At 39.0% G+C, this 15,886-nt stretch overlaps 1 protein-coding gene across 3 annotated transcripts in view; it reads left to right on the plus strand.

Moving 5' to 3' along the window:
* The window catches only part of LOC108609340 (putative peptidoglycan muropeptide transporter SLC46), a 65,179-nt gene extending 49,465 nt beyond the window's left edge, over window positions 1-15,714 (plus strand). Inside the window, exons 2-11 of one of the 3 annotated variants that reach the window (XM_089462529.1) lie at window positions 12,939-13,115; window positions 13,174-13,283; window positions 13,349-13,499; window positions 13,558-13,741; window positions 13,870-14,504; window positions 14,584-14,720; window positions 14,783-14,972; window positions 15,029-15,076; window positions 15,138-15,246; window positions 15,303-15,714. In XM_089462529.1, the coding sequence (XP_089318655.1) occupies window positions 12,989-13,115; window positions 13,174-13,283; window positions 13,349-13,499; window positions 13,558-13,741; window positions 13,870-14,504; window positions 14,584-14,720; window positions 14,783-14,972; window positions 15,029-15,076; window positions 15,138-15,246; window positions 15,303-15,360 (1,749 nt within the window). In that variant the 5' untranslated portion in view covers window positions 12,939-12,988 and the 3' untranslated portion in view covers window positions 15,361-15,714. Of the gene's footprint in view, window positions 1-12,096; window positions 13,116-13,173; window positions 13,284-13,340; window positions 13,500-13,557; window positions 13,742-13,869; window positions 14,505-14,583; window positions 14,721-14,782; window positions 14,973-15,028; window positions 15,077-15,137; window positions 15,247-15,302 lie in introns of those variants that run through there. The other 2 variants (XM_018001113.2, XM_089462530.1) reach the window with 2 other exon arrangements.
* Window positions 15,715-15,886: the final 172 nt, after the last annotated feature.

Genomic DNA, 15,886 nt, shown 5'->3' on the forward strand with positions numbered 1-15,886 from the left:
GAACTGCAGCGAACCGCCACAAGCATCAAATGGCAACAAGAAGCAGCTGATGCATTTTTTATGTTTCAGCATTACAAGTACAATTCATGTTGAGCGTGGCACTGTATGCGTGTGTGTATGTGTGTGTTGTTTGGGTGTGTGTGATTGTGTGTGTTTAAGCAGCTTTTATCACTTGTTTGCTTTGAGTTTCACGAGAATTTAAATACAATGAACACGAAATGACGTCGCACGAGCGCATGCACAAAGAGAAAATGTCGTCGAGTTGATGGTTTCGAGTGCAGATGCATCCCATTTGATTTAATAGATATGGAGTGCTGCATTCATTAGCTGCCCTACACGTCTGCCACTGACTAATTATGGCCGACATCCAACTATGCTAATTGGACAGCTTGCGCAGGTTTCGTAATGAGAGACAAACTGAGTGCAGGTGGGGGCAGCAACATTCGTCATTTGCTGGCACACTCCGGGATGTGGCACTGTCCGAGCAGGTACTCATTAGGCCAAGTTCACCTTCTTTCTGGTTCTTTTTGGGCCACTCGTGCTCTAATTCGCAGATGAGCATGTGAAATTGGAAGATTGCTTGATTGCCCACAGCAATTACTTAATACTAAAAATGTGGGATTATTTGCAAATTTATTGCAGCATACAATGTAAACACACACACAGATGGCTTCGTGGGTCAATATGGCAAAGCATGGCCGAGCACACACACACACACACACAAACATCGCATATGCATGGGCACACACACACACATGCATGACTTTATGCTGCACGTAGCACGCATAGTCTGCCCCGGGCAAAGTTTTCCATATTTAAGCATAAAATAGAATTTTTGTGGCGTGTGGCATGTGGCATGTGCAACAGCACGAGCAGCAGCAGCGTGCGGCCCACGGGGCAAGGTTTATACACCATGGCAACGATTTGCAAATTAAGTTGTAAATTTTAAGCAGAGCGAAACAAGCTAAATGAATAATTAACTATTATAAAACTGTAAAATATTTAACTGCTTAGTTGCTATGAAATGTTTTGTTTCAGACCAAGTTTCGTAATGGATTATTATCCTAACGGGGCATGAGCTGTAAATGCTTTTGAGCGAGCATATGAAATCATAGATAAATTACATTTACAGTAGAACCTCGATAATTCGAAATGACAAAAGAACTTCAAAGTATCGAGATTTATTAAGAAAAAATTTCATTCAAGGGGATAGCATATTTTCGATTTGGCGGGGTACAAATTATTGAAACTCGACTGTATTTATTCGATTATCCATTAATTCCTTTTCTTTTTTCAATTTTTAGTACACAAATAATATTAATTGATAAATAAAATAAATAAGTTATATATAATATAAAATATATAATAAAATATATAATACAAATAGATATGATGATTGTGATCTATTTATAATATAAATATTCATCTATTAATAATATCTGCCAGTCTATATTTGACCCATCTATCAATCTTCTGTTATCTACCCACTGTAACATTTTATACATTTTCTGATTTTTCTTCAAAAATTCTTTAATCAACATCTAATTGGGACCACTCTAGACTCTTGCTACGATACAGCTAAACCTCAAATATTTCAAATTTACTCGGCTCATTCGGCATCCCAATGGCAACGGGCACACAAAAAACTTTCATTTGGCTGCTAAAAGTTGCAAAATTGAATCCTTTTTATGCACTCTGCTGTGCACATACCAAAATGTACAACAGTTGGTTCATTAATTTTCGAGTGTTCTCTTCGTCTTGCTCTTGGCTTCGGAACAATGCTCGCAAGAGCTCCAACAAAACACAGACAAAAACGGAAAATGTGTTGGCATTCGACTTGACAAACATTCACTACAGTTTGCTGTCATGCACTCAATTGGGTTTCGCCTCAATGCCCTGTAAATGTGAAAGGACTTACATGCAGCTCATCTGAATGTCGTTTAGTTTAAAGTAGACCTGGATACCTGAATGAGTTAATCTAATCTAGCAATCGACCTGCCACATCCACATATATCATTCGGGCTAACTCTGGTCTGATTTACAAAGTATCCCTTAGTCAAGTACTCTTCAGTCCTTTGCATTTCAACATGTTTTGCTACAATTCGTGTACTTAATTTGCGCATATTATGTATACGCCATGCATGCCAATCTGCCTGCTGTTACTCCCCTCTCCCTCTCTCCCCCTCCCACTCTCTCTGTCTTTCAGTTTTTCTCCTTGCTTGTCTACATATTGTTTGTTTTTGTCTGCTTCAAGCTGAAAGCCAAAAACCACAGCAACTTTTAGTACTTGTTTTTTCGTTCTCTCTGCGCTCGTGGCTGTTGTAGTAAAATATATGTTTGAGGCAAGTGCAGCTGGGATTCTGCTGCTTGAGCAAGCGCGAGCGAAGTTCACTTCAGTTCAGTCGCTTGCTAATTTCACTGCAGCCATCACATCAGCCGCAACAGCGGCAGCAGAAGTAAATATTGATTTTGTAGTCAACTTTTGGCCAAAACGGAGCCAGAATTCATTTTGTGGCGTTTCGTGGTTGCGGTCAGACCAGATGAGCTACGCCGCAGGCAACGTAGGTGTCCATTTGCAGTTGCTGATATGAGTTCCGGCTGGCCGCTGGTCTAGTGGGACTTGCGGCTGGCCAAGCTGCACAATGCAAAACCAATTCGTTTCCAATTGTCCTTGGCGTCACTTGCATGCCACGCCCGCAGCCACACACACCCACACACACACACACACGCGTGGCACACCCTGAGCTCAGTTGAGTTCTGCTGACAATGCAAATGACAGGACAATACAAAAGACGCAATATGCAAACGCCACACAATGCAGGTGGCTCGAAACGGAAACGGAAATGAAAACGGAAACATTGAACACTCGAACTGATTGCACTTTGCACACAAATACCCACTCACACACACACATACACGGACTCAGCTTGGATTTGCGGACAGCTTTGCATACGTGATCGGCATAACGGTTTTACCACGCCCACTGCGGGCCAACTACATTTAATTGCCTATTAACACTTTATGGCACCAGCTTGCCCCCAAGCAGCTGTCGGTCTTTCTCTATCTCCTCCTGTCTCCTTCTCTCCCCCTCTCGCTATCTCCCTTTTGCTCTTTCTCTCTCTTGCTTCCTCAAAATTCTTTTTATATAAATACAGCAAGGCTTGAGCGCAATTGTCGCAGGTCACGACAGCGTTTGCTCAGCTGTTTGGTCAATACTCAATTTGCACACCTGCCACGCCTACCAGGCCCCCAGTCATGGGCCAAAGGTTACGCTGCACAAATCTGTCACCTTTAGCTGTCGTCTTCGCCTGGCTTTGGCCTTTTATTTTATTTCATTTTTATTTCGATTTTCATTTCCATTCATTTCATTTGTGCCTTATTCGTTTGTGAATGGAAAGTCTGCCGCAAACATTAAATGTTGCGTGAAAAGCGCGTGTAAAGCAAATGATTGGCATGAAAAAAATCGACTTGGGAAAATGTTTCCCAAACGTTCGCTTTGACAACATCATTTGCACATCCCACTGAGCCGCATCAATAATTCAGTCGATAATTTATTATGCCCAGTACACATCAAGCTGCCAACATGGGGTGTATTCACTTAGGTCGGCCATTTTAAATGATTGCCACTCAGACGAAGCGATTGCCAGTGAGTGAGAATTAATTAAATTAACATATTGAAGAACTTTAATATTATATTCGAGTAGTCTACAGGGCATCTTGCAGTTCCGTACTCCTGCTTATTCTATATATTTTTTCTCTTTTTTCTGTTTTGTTATTTGCTTTTCGCTTGGAGCAGCAAGAAATTGGCTTATAATTTTTTTTTTTTTATTTTTTTATTTTATTTTTTTTTTTTTCTGTTGAATTTTTACCTTGCTGCGTAAGTCAACAATTTGCTGACCAACTATCGCGAAATACCAATTAATACAATATGTAAATGATAGCTGTTTGCCAGGTAAACAAATTTCCAGCGAAGTCAATTTCCACTATGGAGCTGCCTTAAAAGTCTCTCATACGAAATCAATTAAAATGTTTATATAAAGATTTTAAATTTTCAATTTTAGTTAAAGGTAACTGAAACACTCTTGAAAGTGAAATTTAAACGAGCTGCAGTGGATTCAGTAGCTGACAGTTCGTGATGTCTTTTCCGCTGCATTTCGGTATTCCATTTCGCTGATCTAAATGCCGGCGACACTCGGGCGACAGCTATTTGCATGCAGACTCGATTCGTTTGATGAGCTGATTGGGCATTTGGCGCACCGTAAAACTGTCAACAGTGCAACAAATTCAAATTTCAATGCGAATTGTTAGCCCATTTGATTAAATTGCCTGCTGAATGGCATTGATTACAGAGGTCAGCTCCCCAGCTGCTAATTATACAAAATACTGAAAAGCGACTGATACGTGCCTAGCATTCCGAGTATTCCCCGGGGACTCCATTGAAATTCCGTAAATTTTTAGATGGGTTCGCATTGAAGTAAATAAGCTGAATAGCGAAACACACGGAATATCTAATTAGAATAAGCTGTATAGCGAGACACACGGAATATCTAATTAGAATAATGATTAAATAAACCTAAAAACGAGTAATTCTATTCATTTTGTTGTTGGTAGTAATGAACGGTGCGAGCGATAGGCGCTTGTGCGATTAATATTTTTACTGAGGCACGATATTTAAGAGAATATATATAAATCCTCTGAATTCTATGGAAATCAGGGACCGCAAATAAGAGTTATGAATTTAAAAAAATTGAGGGTCAAAAGAAGCCCAAAGGAGAGAGGGAACATAATACACACATAAGTTATTTTTTCACGGCAAATTAAAAAAAATGGATAAACTTTTATTTCCAATCTTTTGTAACAAAATTAGTTTTAATTATTATAAAAAATTTATATGATAAAAATCAAAAATAATTATTACAGATAAATTTTTGTATAAAAATCAAATCATAACTTTTATTCCCAATTTTTAATTTTTCGCTATAAAAATTTCCCTGATGGAAATTGAAGGGATATAAAGTAACTAACATTATTATTATTATTATTATTATTATTATTATTATTATTATTATTATTATTATTATTATTATTATTATTATTATTATTATTATTATTATTATTATTATTATTATTATTATTATTATTATCTTATTATATATTTCTTTTTTGTTTTTTTTTAATTTTTTTTTTTAATTACTAAAGAATTTATGGAACCAACCAGATAACAAAATCTGACCTGTTATTCTGTCCCAACATATATCTCAATCGAGCCTAAAGCTTGCCACATTTATATCGATATAATTTACTTTTATTGCACGCAATTTCAATTATTTGAAGTAGCATTTACTCAAACACACACACATACACCTACACCCACACACACACCATCACACACTCAGCATAAGCTAGCTGCCTAAGCCTTAAATGGAAGCAATGATAAATGCCTTTGCAGTGCCATCGAAATAGATTTCAATTGCTCGTTTGTCACAGAACAAAAGGCTCCAAGTTCGCATACCTGAAGCGACAAAGCGATAAGCTGCCTCTAACCGCTCGCATCTCGCTCGTCGGTCGTCGCTTGTCACAGCACTGCACCACCCAAGCCACCCGAGCCACCAATTGTGCTTAATGTTGGCATTTTGTAGCAGAGCTTTCAGCTGACTGTGGAGCTCGCATAGGTCATTTTATTGTCATAAGGAAATCTGTGTATGGCTCTCTCTCTCTTTCTCTCTCTCTCTCTCTCTGTCTCTCTATCTGTGTCCTGCATATTTAATATGTTATGCAAATGTGAAAAGGATTTGAATGGGCTGCTGTGGCCAGGCAAAAGGCTCATTTATTTATTTACATTTCGATGTATACAACACAAGGATGATACATTGTGCAAAAAACAGCAAAGAAAAATAAATTCTTAACTGCGCACGTTTTGCGCAGTCTTTAATATGCAACAGAGTTGAAAGTTCGAACAGATTGTGACCATATTTGTGGATCCCATTACAATATGTCTTGTACATACATACATACATACATACACACACACACATACATAAATATATGTAAATACATTTAATATATCTCTGCTGGGAAAGTCAACCTTTTTGGCTCTTGCCATTTATTTCGCATTGATTAGGGCTAAAGTTAAAGACTTGAGCCCTTGTATCAAATTGCGCTCTTGGCTTGACAAACGAGACGCAACCAAAGCCCGGGCAAGTTTCTGGCTTGTTAGTGGCCTGTTTGATATCAAAGCGGTTTTCCGTTACAGCACTGGGGATAAGCCGGGACCATATTTGTCATTTGAAATGCAAAAATGACTGCCTATTGAATTACCGAAACGGCGCCTGCAGCAATTTGTTGTTACTGCGACAACATTCGCATTATGCGGCTCACTTGCAATTAAGTCAAGTGTGCAGAGCATGGAACAAATTTGAGGCAAGCCTATGAAGTGTGAGAGACGAGAGATACCCTCTAGGCAGATATGAATTTCTGAATGAGACATCTTTTGATACAGCATTGCTCGTATATTTAACACGTATATCAAAGAAGAATAGGCTTTATTAAAGCTAAGCATACCAAACATATATAACATTCCAGATATCATACTAGATACCTTTAGTCTCTTCTATACTTGGGCTTCATGTGAGTGTACCCGATGCTGACCCAATTTATAGCTACAGGATATTGGGAGATATATTCAGCGCCCAAATCAATCGATATGCACAGCTCGTCCACTTGACACATCCAATTCACAGTTAAAGTTAATTGATTTTTTATGCCCACGCACACACATACACAGCTCACACACACAGTCACACTCACACACCCACACACATAGTCGATTGCAATCAATCTAAACATTGAAGCACTAAAAAGTTTGTGTTCAGAGACAGAGCAATTGAGGCAAAAGGAAAAGCCGAAGCATCCAGCATAAGCGAGCAAAATGCAATTTGAGTGCTTCGACTTCCTTTTGAGTGCAGCACTTGATGCAATAAAATGTATTGACATTGACTCTTGTTGCGAATGCATGCATAGACAGAGAAAACTTGCAGCCTGTTACTGTCATTTTCTGCTCACCTGTTCAGCCAGAATGCGAATAGCTTTAAGAGTTTTTCCGAATTAAAGTCGCCTCCTGAGGCCAGTTTGCAGAAAGTTGCATTTTAAGTGCAATTCGTTTGTTGTTGGCTGTTGATGCTTTTAATGCCACTAAAAATTAACTGCACTAGTTGCTGGCTGATCCCTTCTGCGGCGAGTGCTGACGCCATGCCATGCACTCGCCATGCTGCAAATTGCACTTGCGGCTGAGCTCGTAAGCCGCTTACAGGCAACGAAAATCGTAGCATACTTCACAGCGCACGGCATTTACAATTTTTATTTTACCACGAAGCGTCGAGCACCTGTTTATTGTAGCACGAATTGCTTTTGTTATTCGCTTAAAAAAAAAAAAAAAAAAAAAAAAGACAAAATGGGAAAAACAAAAAGCAGTATAAAAACAATGCTGCAAAACAAATAAAACAAATAATGTATGTAAGGGGCTTACTGGCTAAGACTTTTTAAAATCGAATATAAGAAATATCACACATAATGCTAGGCCCCATGCGCGTGGCTCCAGCCCCCACACCCCACTCATGATTGCTGTTTATGCGCTGCACTCCAACAAGAAGTAAGCCTGACAAAAGTTCCCCCAGGCATAAGGCGTAAGCATTCGTTTTGTAAATGCGTCCACAACATGAACTCATAAATATGTATTGATTTTCCATTCGCCAGTTTCTTTTCATCTCACACACACACATACACATGTACACCCGTGCACACACACGCCAACGCACACTCTCACAGTAAGTGCTTTCACGTGCTGGCGAAATTGAACGCTGCGTGAAATGCCAGACAATGGAAATTGTGACAGAGTTATGATTATGAAAACTTTTTTAAAGCTGCCAAAAAGTAGCAGAAGAAGATGAAGAAGAAGAAGAAGAATATAAGAAGAATATCCACAAGCAAATTGCTCGCATATGTAAATGCAAAACAAATACGTGCGACTTATCGCAATTTGAGACGCATTGCGGAGTCACTGAACTGCATAAATGTTATATGTAAAATACTTATGAGTTTTCTTGTTACGAATCCCGCATTGGCCCAAGCCCCCAGTTTCCATGCCAATAGTCAAACGGCAGCATAACACGCAAGCCCCAATGCAGCAACGAAGACAACTGCAGCACAAATTATGTGATTTATTTTCAGTCCGTCGGCATCTATTGTTTAATACTCTTAATACTAGTCAGGCCTTTAATATAGACTATATGTCAGATCATATTCTCGATTTCAGGTGCCATTTTTCAAATACTACAATAGACATTTAGCCTTTGTATACATATATCCATATCAAAAATCGTAAATAACTGACGAATCGAACTGACTGCAAACAAGCTAACGAAGTAGATGTGTCCAAAAATAGATGATATATAGATTACATTTATCATAAGTACACATAAAACCTAACTCTATTAACCTATATACCAAAACAGACAAACCGCCAACAGATGGCGCTTTGCTCGGCTTAGACAAATTGCGCATAATCAAAGCAGAACGCGTTCACAGCGAAACTTCATTAATTTAACACGCCACAAAGCAAACATTTATTTATATAAAAATATAACTGTGCATGAGTATATTTATTATATTCGCATATATGCTTACACTACATTTGCTTTGAGTAATTCGGGTTATTCGTGTAGCTGCGCGTGTGTGAGTGCGCCGTTGCGCCAAAAATTTGTAAAAGCGCTCATAAGCAATTTATTAAATGAGCGTAAATTTATCAGCCGTAACAGCGCGAGCTCTGCCCGCAGTTGTAGACTCCTTTAGAATTGCTTTGTTAAAGCTCGAGAGACATTAAATTCAGTGTATCATAAAGCTGTGCAAATGCGTGTGTAACAGGCTGAAGCCGTTTTTATCACACTGATGGCCATAAAAAACTGAATCAAAAATAACATATAAAAGTGGGCTAGCAGAGTATAATTGAACGTGTTGAATCTCTTAATAGGCCAAGACTTATAGGCAAACCCATATAAGTTCCTGTTCAACAAGAAGGCTTCGGCACAGTAGAGGATGACAAAGACTCTCTAGCTCCAACTATACCTAAAAATAAAGATATTTTTACATCACAACACGATGAAGCTAAAAAATGTATTTATTTTTTGATTGAATTTAATAATTTACTGATATACATTCATAAAAATATATTTGTATTGTTTTATATTACTATTTAACTGAATGTCCTTTTATTTTCAACTGGAAATTAATTACGCAGAAGTTTTATATTTTAATAATTTGTTGAACATAATCCCCAATTATTTATATTATCAATTAGCTGGTACTAAAACACATATTTCCATAATTCACTCTTTTAATCCATAGTTGCATTAAATTAAAATTACTCAACATATCACGCCCTAATTTACATGACAGCGCTTTATTCAATATTAAATACTAAACCACAAAGAGCATAGATCCCAATATGAGCTTAAAATGGAATGGAAACTGTATTGAACTTTAATCAGTTATAAATTGGTATAATACCTAATTAGGCATTCAAATCCATGTCCATGCAGCGATTTCTATACAAAAGCCCAGTGAATTTCTGGCCTTCAGTTCGTGGGATTGGGTGTGGCCACAAATGCAGCTGCCAATTTGAGGCTGTCAGTTGTGAAGCTTACCGGCCGCAAAACGTTGGCCGCACCAACAATTAGCGGACTTGGCTAAAAAGAGCTCGATGGCCAGATCGGTGGAGCCCGCAAGCTGGACCCAATTAACAGAAGAAGAAGAAAAGGGAGAAAAATAACCAGACATTGATTCAAAGGCTGGTTTTTGGGGCGCTGAATTGAAATTTGTAATTTCATAAAAGAGCAACGCAGCTGCAACGGCTCAAAGCGGCTTAAAAACTTTCGCACTCGCTAATGCCCATTGCCTAATTGCAACCCTCTTCAAACAAAAAAAAAGGGGTTCTTAATTGTTTACAATTTGCGCAAAGACAATACCCAAATTAAAACTCATGCCGACAGGCTCACAAAACAGCTTTAATTCATCGGGTGCGTAGAGAAAGGAATTAGCCGGAAATTAAAGAAGGAGGGCTTAAAGGCTGCTTTTAAACATCGGCGTAAGTAAAGTGCTTTAATTATACTTAGAGCAAATGTAGCTATCTATAATTTATAGCACAGTAAGTTCCGAAAATTATTTATTTATCATATATATCATGTAATATTTATAATTATTTTCTCATATTTACATTTAAAATTTATCTAATATCTCTGTTTATATTTAAATATTCAAGCCGCACAAAGCCGGGTAGCTGCCTCCAACGGTAAATAAAAGAGAAACATGCAAATGATATACAAAAAGTACGCCAAGCAACTGGAACTGGAACTGTCTCGGACAGAGCAAAATTCCAGTGAAATTCTCGGGCAGGTATCTGGCTAAGAGTTGTCCAATTGTTGGCCACTTTTTGCGCTTTTGGGCCCTTTAGTTCGTTTCGTTTCGAAATAATTAAGGATAGCGAAAAAATGAATTTAGGCACGTGCTGGCCCTAAGAAATTGCTTTTTTGCCCACTCTGGCCAACTCTTGCTGCGACGGCGTCTTATGTTTTTGTTTTATGTTTTACTGTTTGTGTAATTATTTCCCTTTATTTGCATACCCTATAAACAAAGTGGAACAGGAGCATACCATTTGCACACATACCCAAAGAATAATATTTGTTGAAAAAACACAACTGTGATAAACAAACCGAGAATTTCTATTTATATTCATCTACCTCTGTAAATGGATAGCTCCATCTGTCTTGAGTTGTTCCCCACAAACTGACAGAGTATTGCGCAGTTGATTGCTGGTGTTTGCTGTCTTCTTCACATTCCACCTGTGTAATTCTCTCATGCCGTTTTGAGCGCTTTCGGTTTGTAAGGCTTTTGTTTTTCTAGTGGCGGACAAAAACCGAATACAACACACAAAACATTTGCCCCAAACACTCGCAGTGCATGTTGCAAGCGAGTGGAGAGAGAATGGTTGCATGAACTTCTTTTCACGTATGCAGCATGTTTTTGCTTGGGTTGCCTAAATGCCGGGAGAGTCGCTGGCCGCTTTTATTAGATGGCCACACAATGTGCGGAAAACTTTACAGAATGGCTTGTCAACAAATGTGGAAGCGAATGCGTTGCGTATACGTAATATGCACTCAGCTGCGACACGAGCTGGCTATTAAGTCAGCCATGCAAAACCGTTTATTGCAACCGCAAAGAGCAGCGCTTGATATTTTCATTGATGCCACAAAATCCAAAACCTCAAAGCCTCACACTGAAACCCCTTGAAAGTGTAGATTGAAAAAAAAGTTGTGGCTTTCAATTTCTCGCCCGTAGCAACAAAAGTGCCAATTAAAGCAGCTTGAAAATAGTATTTGCAATTCCTTATGCATATTTTATGCAGCACCTTCACTGACTTTGAGGCGTGGCAGCTGCGGTTGCCGTCGCAATGCAGTGCAACAGCTTGCAAAGGTACTGAAACGGAGAGCTCAAAAAGCAGCTAACAGCTGGTCAAAGTTTTTTTGCTTCATTTTAACTAATTATGCAACGGCATAATGTGGTAAAAGTTCTTGACTTTTCCTCTCTATTTGATCAATTTAATATTGCAGGAATTCACTTTGAAGTCAACCTCCTGTCGAATGTCTGTATTTGCAGTCATTTGATGAACTGCTTGAAACAAACTTCATCGAGCTCAATTCCACGAATTTTCGATTACCATGAAGAAGGTTTTCAGACTGTTTTTGCTTAGGCTTGTTCCAATGCTATTGCTCATCTATTGACCAAGTGAACCAGCTGCTTATACCAAAGCAAAACATGCTAATTGACGCAATGTTGTGGATAGGTGTAAACATTATTCAAAAAGTAAATAACTCAGATATGCATGCACAAAAGCAGAGCCCAAATATAATTAAAATTCTCTGGGAAAAAATAAACAACCAAAAATTGATTTTAATTAAATACACTTCATTCATTTTCTGAATTTTATACAGATTGGAATAGCAGAAAAGCAAAGATGTGCCTTTTATCTAGAAGTCTAAAGGTAACTGAGCATTCGAAATGGCCGAACCGTTCGGCTGAAGTGAGAATAACGAGTATATATGTATATTCTGTGGAGATTCCAAATTAGCGATGCTTTTTTACACGTTTATGATAAATCGCGGCAAGTATTCATACTCTCTTCGTGCCACTAAATATTCAACATATAATTTAAATGCCAAATGTATTATAAAATTATTGCTTCTATACAAATAAGACAAAAAATATTGAAAAATGTGTATATAACAGAAATGAATAAGAATAAATAAAAATAAAAAATACACATTATTTATTAGCATTGAGAATTTGACACATGCCTGCCTTTACAAGGGCAAAGAGAACGATTCGACCATAGACATTCATTAAAATTGCTGTTATTTTCGCACAGTTTGACAATTAAATATATACAGCAACAACAACAAAAATCACTTAAATAGTATGTTATTCCGATTGTGAATATCAGATTATTTTGATTACTTGACCCATCATCACTGCTCATGCCAATGGGCAGTAGCGTGCTCGAGCTCAACTCTGTTTGATCAGAAAAGTTCCCCTAAAACCGATTTAACAGCCGGTTTCATTCTATATTAGCTCTGACTCTGACTGGCACCAGCTCAGTTCAAAAAGTCAACGCGATCTAACCGGTTTCGTGTTGGCCCAGTGAATAGTTTGGGTCTAGCAGGCATCTCTCGGACATCGAATGTGTGCAAAGAGCGTGTCGGACATATGATTATAGATAAATTTACATTATCAAATAGAAACTTTCGCTGGGAAAGCAAATCGAAATAATTATATGAAATTTGTGCCAAATGACTGAGTGAATATCTCAATATCATTTAATATATTTCAAGTAAAGCTAGAAATATTTTTCCCCAAATCGATTGCATAAGAGATAAATGCAATGGTCGAAAAAAATGCAATTGGTGCAGCCGTAGACAAGCTGAGAAGTCTGCCATGGCGCGATCTCTTCTATATGTTCTATATAGAGCCAGTTGTGGTCATGCTCATCTTCTCGCACATGCTCTCAGGTAAGCAAACATGCCATACATTACTTTTCATACTTCATTAATTGCCTACATTCCGCAGGCGTTGTAATGCGTAATCAGATTATATATCAGACATGCAGAGTGATTTTCCATTACAATGAGTCCGACTGCAGCCACCTGGATGACAAGGAGGCTAGCCCCGAGATCCATGTATGTGTATCAGAACTAATCAAGCCATGCGTTAGAGAATTATTCAAATACCATTAGGATTCCAGGCCATTGAAACGGAGATACAGTCCTACGTGGCCGACATGTTCCTCACGCGCACTCTAATGGAGAGCATCGTGCCAGCCGTGTGCGGCCTGTTCATTGGCTCCTGGTCGGATCACTATGGACGCAAGCCTCTGCTCATCGTCTCTATGATTGGTTTGACAATGCACAGAGCTTGAGATTTCTCAATTCTAAGCCCTTAATCCCCTTGCAGGCTTCGCTGGCTCTGCTCTGATAAATACCTTCATATGTGCGCTATCCAGCCATCATGACATTAATCCCTGGTGGTATACGTTGGCCGCAGTGCCGCACTCCCTGCTGGGCGGCATGTGTGTCTTTTCAGTGGCTGCCTTTTGTTTTCTGTCGGACATCACCGACGTTAAGAACAGGCCCTACAGGTGCGCATACACTTGGAGAAATTTTGATATACGTTTTAAGTGTATTGAGATATTTTCCATAATCAAATACAATCTCTTCTCTTTGGTTTGTGAACTCTAAAGCTCTTTGTTTCTCGCTCCTCCTATAGAATGATTGCCATAGAGTTTCTGGTGTTCATAGCGCTCAGCAGTGGGTCTTTGTTGTCCAGCTATGTGTATGAGGCCACAAGCGCCTCCATTACCCAGGGCATCTCAGCGGCAATTATCGTGTTTGCCACTCTATTTATCATCTTCTATTTGCCAGAGAGCTTGCACATACGCCTCGACAAAGATGCCAAACAGGAAGCCGAGAAAGCCGAAAAAGCCGAAAAGGACTTACCCAATATTGTCTGTGATACCCAACTTACTGGAGTCTGCACCAATGATGCAAAGCGAGAGCTCGACAAAGATGCAGATCCCACAGCCAAAGATTCAAAGCCTGAATCGGAGGTAGATGGCAAAAATATTGTTTTATTTGGCCTGAAAGCAAATGAGAACAAGAAGGAGAGCTCCGCGAGCGAGCTCTGTACCACCGAAATACATTTGGACGATAAGAAGGAGCCGAAACCCACGGACTCTGAAAAAGCGGACATGAAACCTGAGCCCGAGCCCCAAAACATGGGTCTGTTCAGCCTGACGCACATTAAGGAGATGTTCAAGACGTGCTGCAAGCCGCGTGAGCATCACGCACGCGAAATCATTTGGCTGGTTACCTTGACCATGTTCATGTCCATGTTCGTTGTTGGTGAGTTTTCCTAAGCCGGACAGCTGGACAGCTGCACAACTGCAGACATTCTCAATGCTCGTATCAAATTGTCATTTAGATGGTGCCATGACCGTCATGTACTTGTTTGTGCGCCAAAAGTTTCACTGGTCTGTGCGCGAGTTCACATTCTTTGAGACCATCAGCCAAGTTGTGCCCATGCTGGGCGCTCTGATTGGATTCCTGATGCTGCGCAAGGTAGGTGCATGAGGTTGCTGAGTGTGTCAGCTGTGTTAATATATGTATATGATGACTTCAAGGTCTTTGGCCTGTCTGTGGTGACGCTGGCGCTGCTCTCGCTCGGCTCGGAAATACTAAGCAATCTGACCAAGGGCTTCGCCATGCTGCCCTGGCACATGTATCTATCGATTGCCCTTGGCATCTTCCGTTCCATTGGCGGGCCTATGTGCCGCACCATCGTCTCGAATATAGTACCCGCCTCCGATTTGGGCAAGTCTATCTATTAAATATTTGCTTTAATAATCAATATTATCCCCAACTTACAGGTAAAATTTTCTCCATCAAAAATGTTTTCCAATCCTTTGCACCTTTTGGTAAGAGCGTCTCACCTGCACATCTCACAGACTTAACATTGATATAATTTCCGTTCAATAGTCGCTGCACCGCTGTACACACTGATCTATCAGCACTCGTTGTCCATCTGCCCCGGCCTCTTCAATTTCGTCAGCGCAGCGCTCTTCTTGGTGGCGTTTATTGCAATCGGGTGAGTCACAGATTCGCATGGCTTCAACTTTAACTAATTCCCAATTTAATTCACAGCTTCGTCTGGCGCTATAAGTTCATTCATAAAGAGCATTATGCCAAGCTGCTGAAATAAGACAAGGATCTATCGATGCATACACCCTAACAATAAACCAAAAATAAAACAGACTAATTAAACGTCTATTCAGATAGATCTTAGAGTGGGGCTTATATGAAAAGGACATCTAGCTGATAGGCTTTATAGTATAGACATTTGCGTGTTCTCGATACAATTTGAAAATCTGATATATGAATATACAGAGACAATTACTATATCATGCTCATCGTCTAGCTAAGTCCATAATTTAGAGTCTCATTCACAATAGCATTAATACATATAATCTATCTCAGATATATTAATGCTAACTAAAGAAGAGCAAAATAAAACTAAAAAATAAAAAAAAAAAATCTGAGGTATTCAGAGTATAAATTAGCTATTTAACTACAGATAAACATGCCTAATATAATAATCATAAGTCTAAAGAAATTCTCAATTCAAATTTTAAGTTACAAAAATGAAAAGTAGATCATATAATTCGCTATGAGAACATATTCGGATTTTTGTATAGCACACATCTGTCTGTAAGATTTTCTGATAAGCA

The sequence above is a fragment of the Drosophila arizonae genome, chromosome 2 (assembly GCF_054131065.1).
Source record: "Drosophila arizonae isolate 15081-1271.41 chromosome 2, UAZ_ARI_1.0, whole genome shotgun sequence".
Classification (NCBI taxonomy): Eukaryota; Metazoa; Arthropoda; class Insecta; order Diptera; family Drosophilidae; genus Drosophila; species Drosophila arizonae.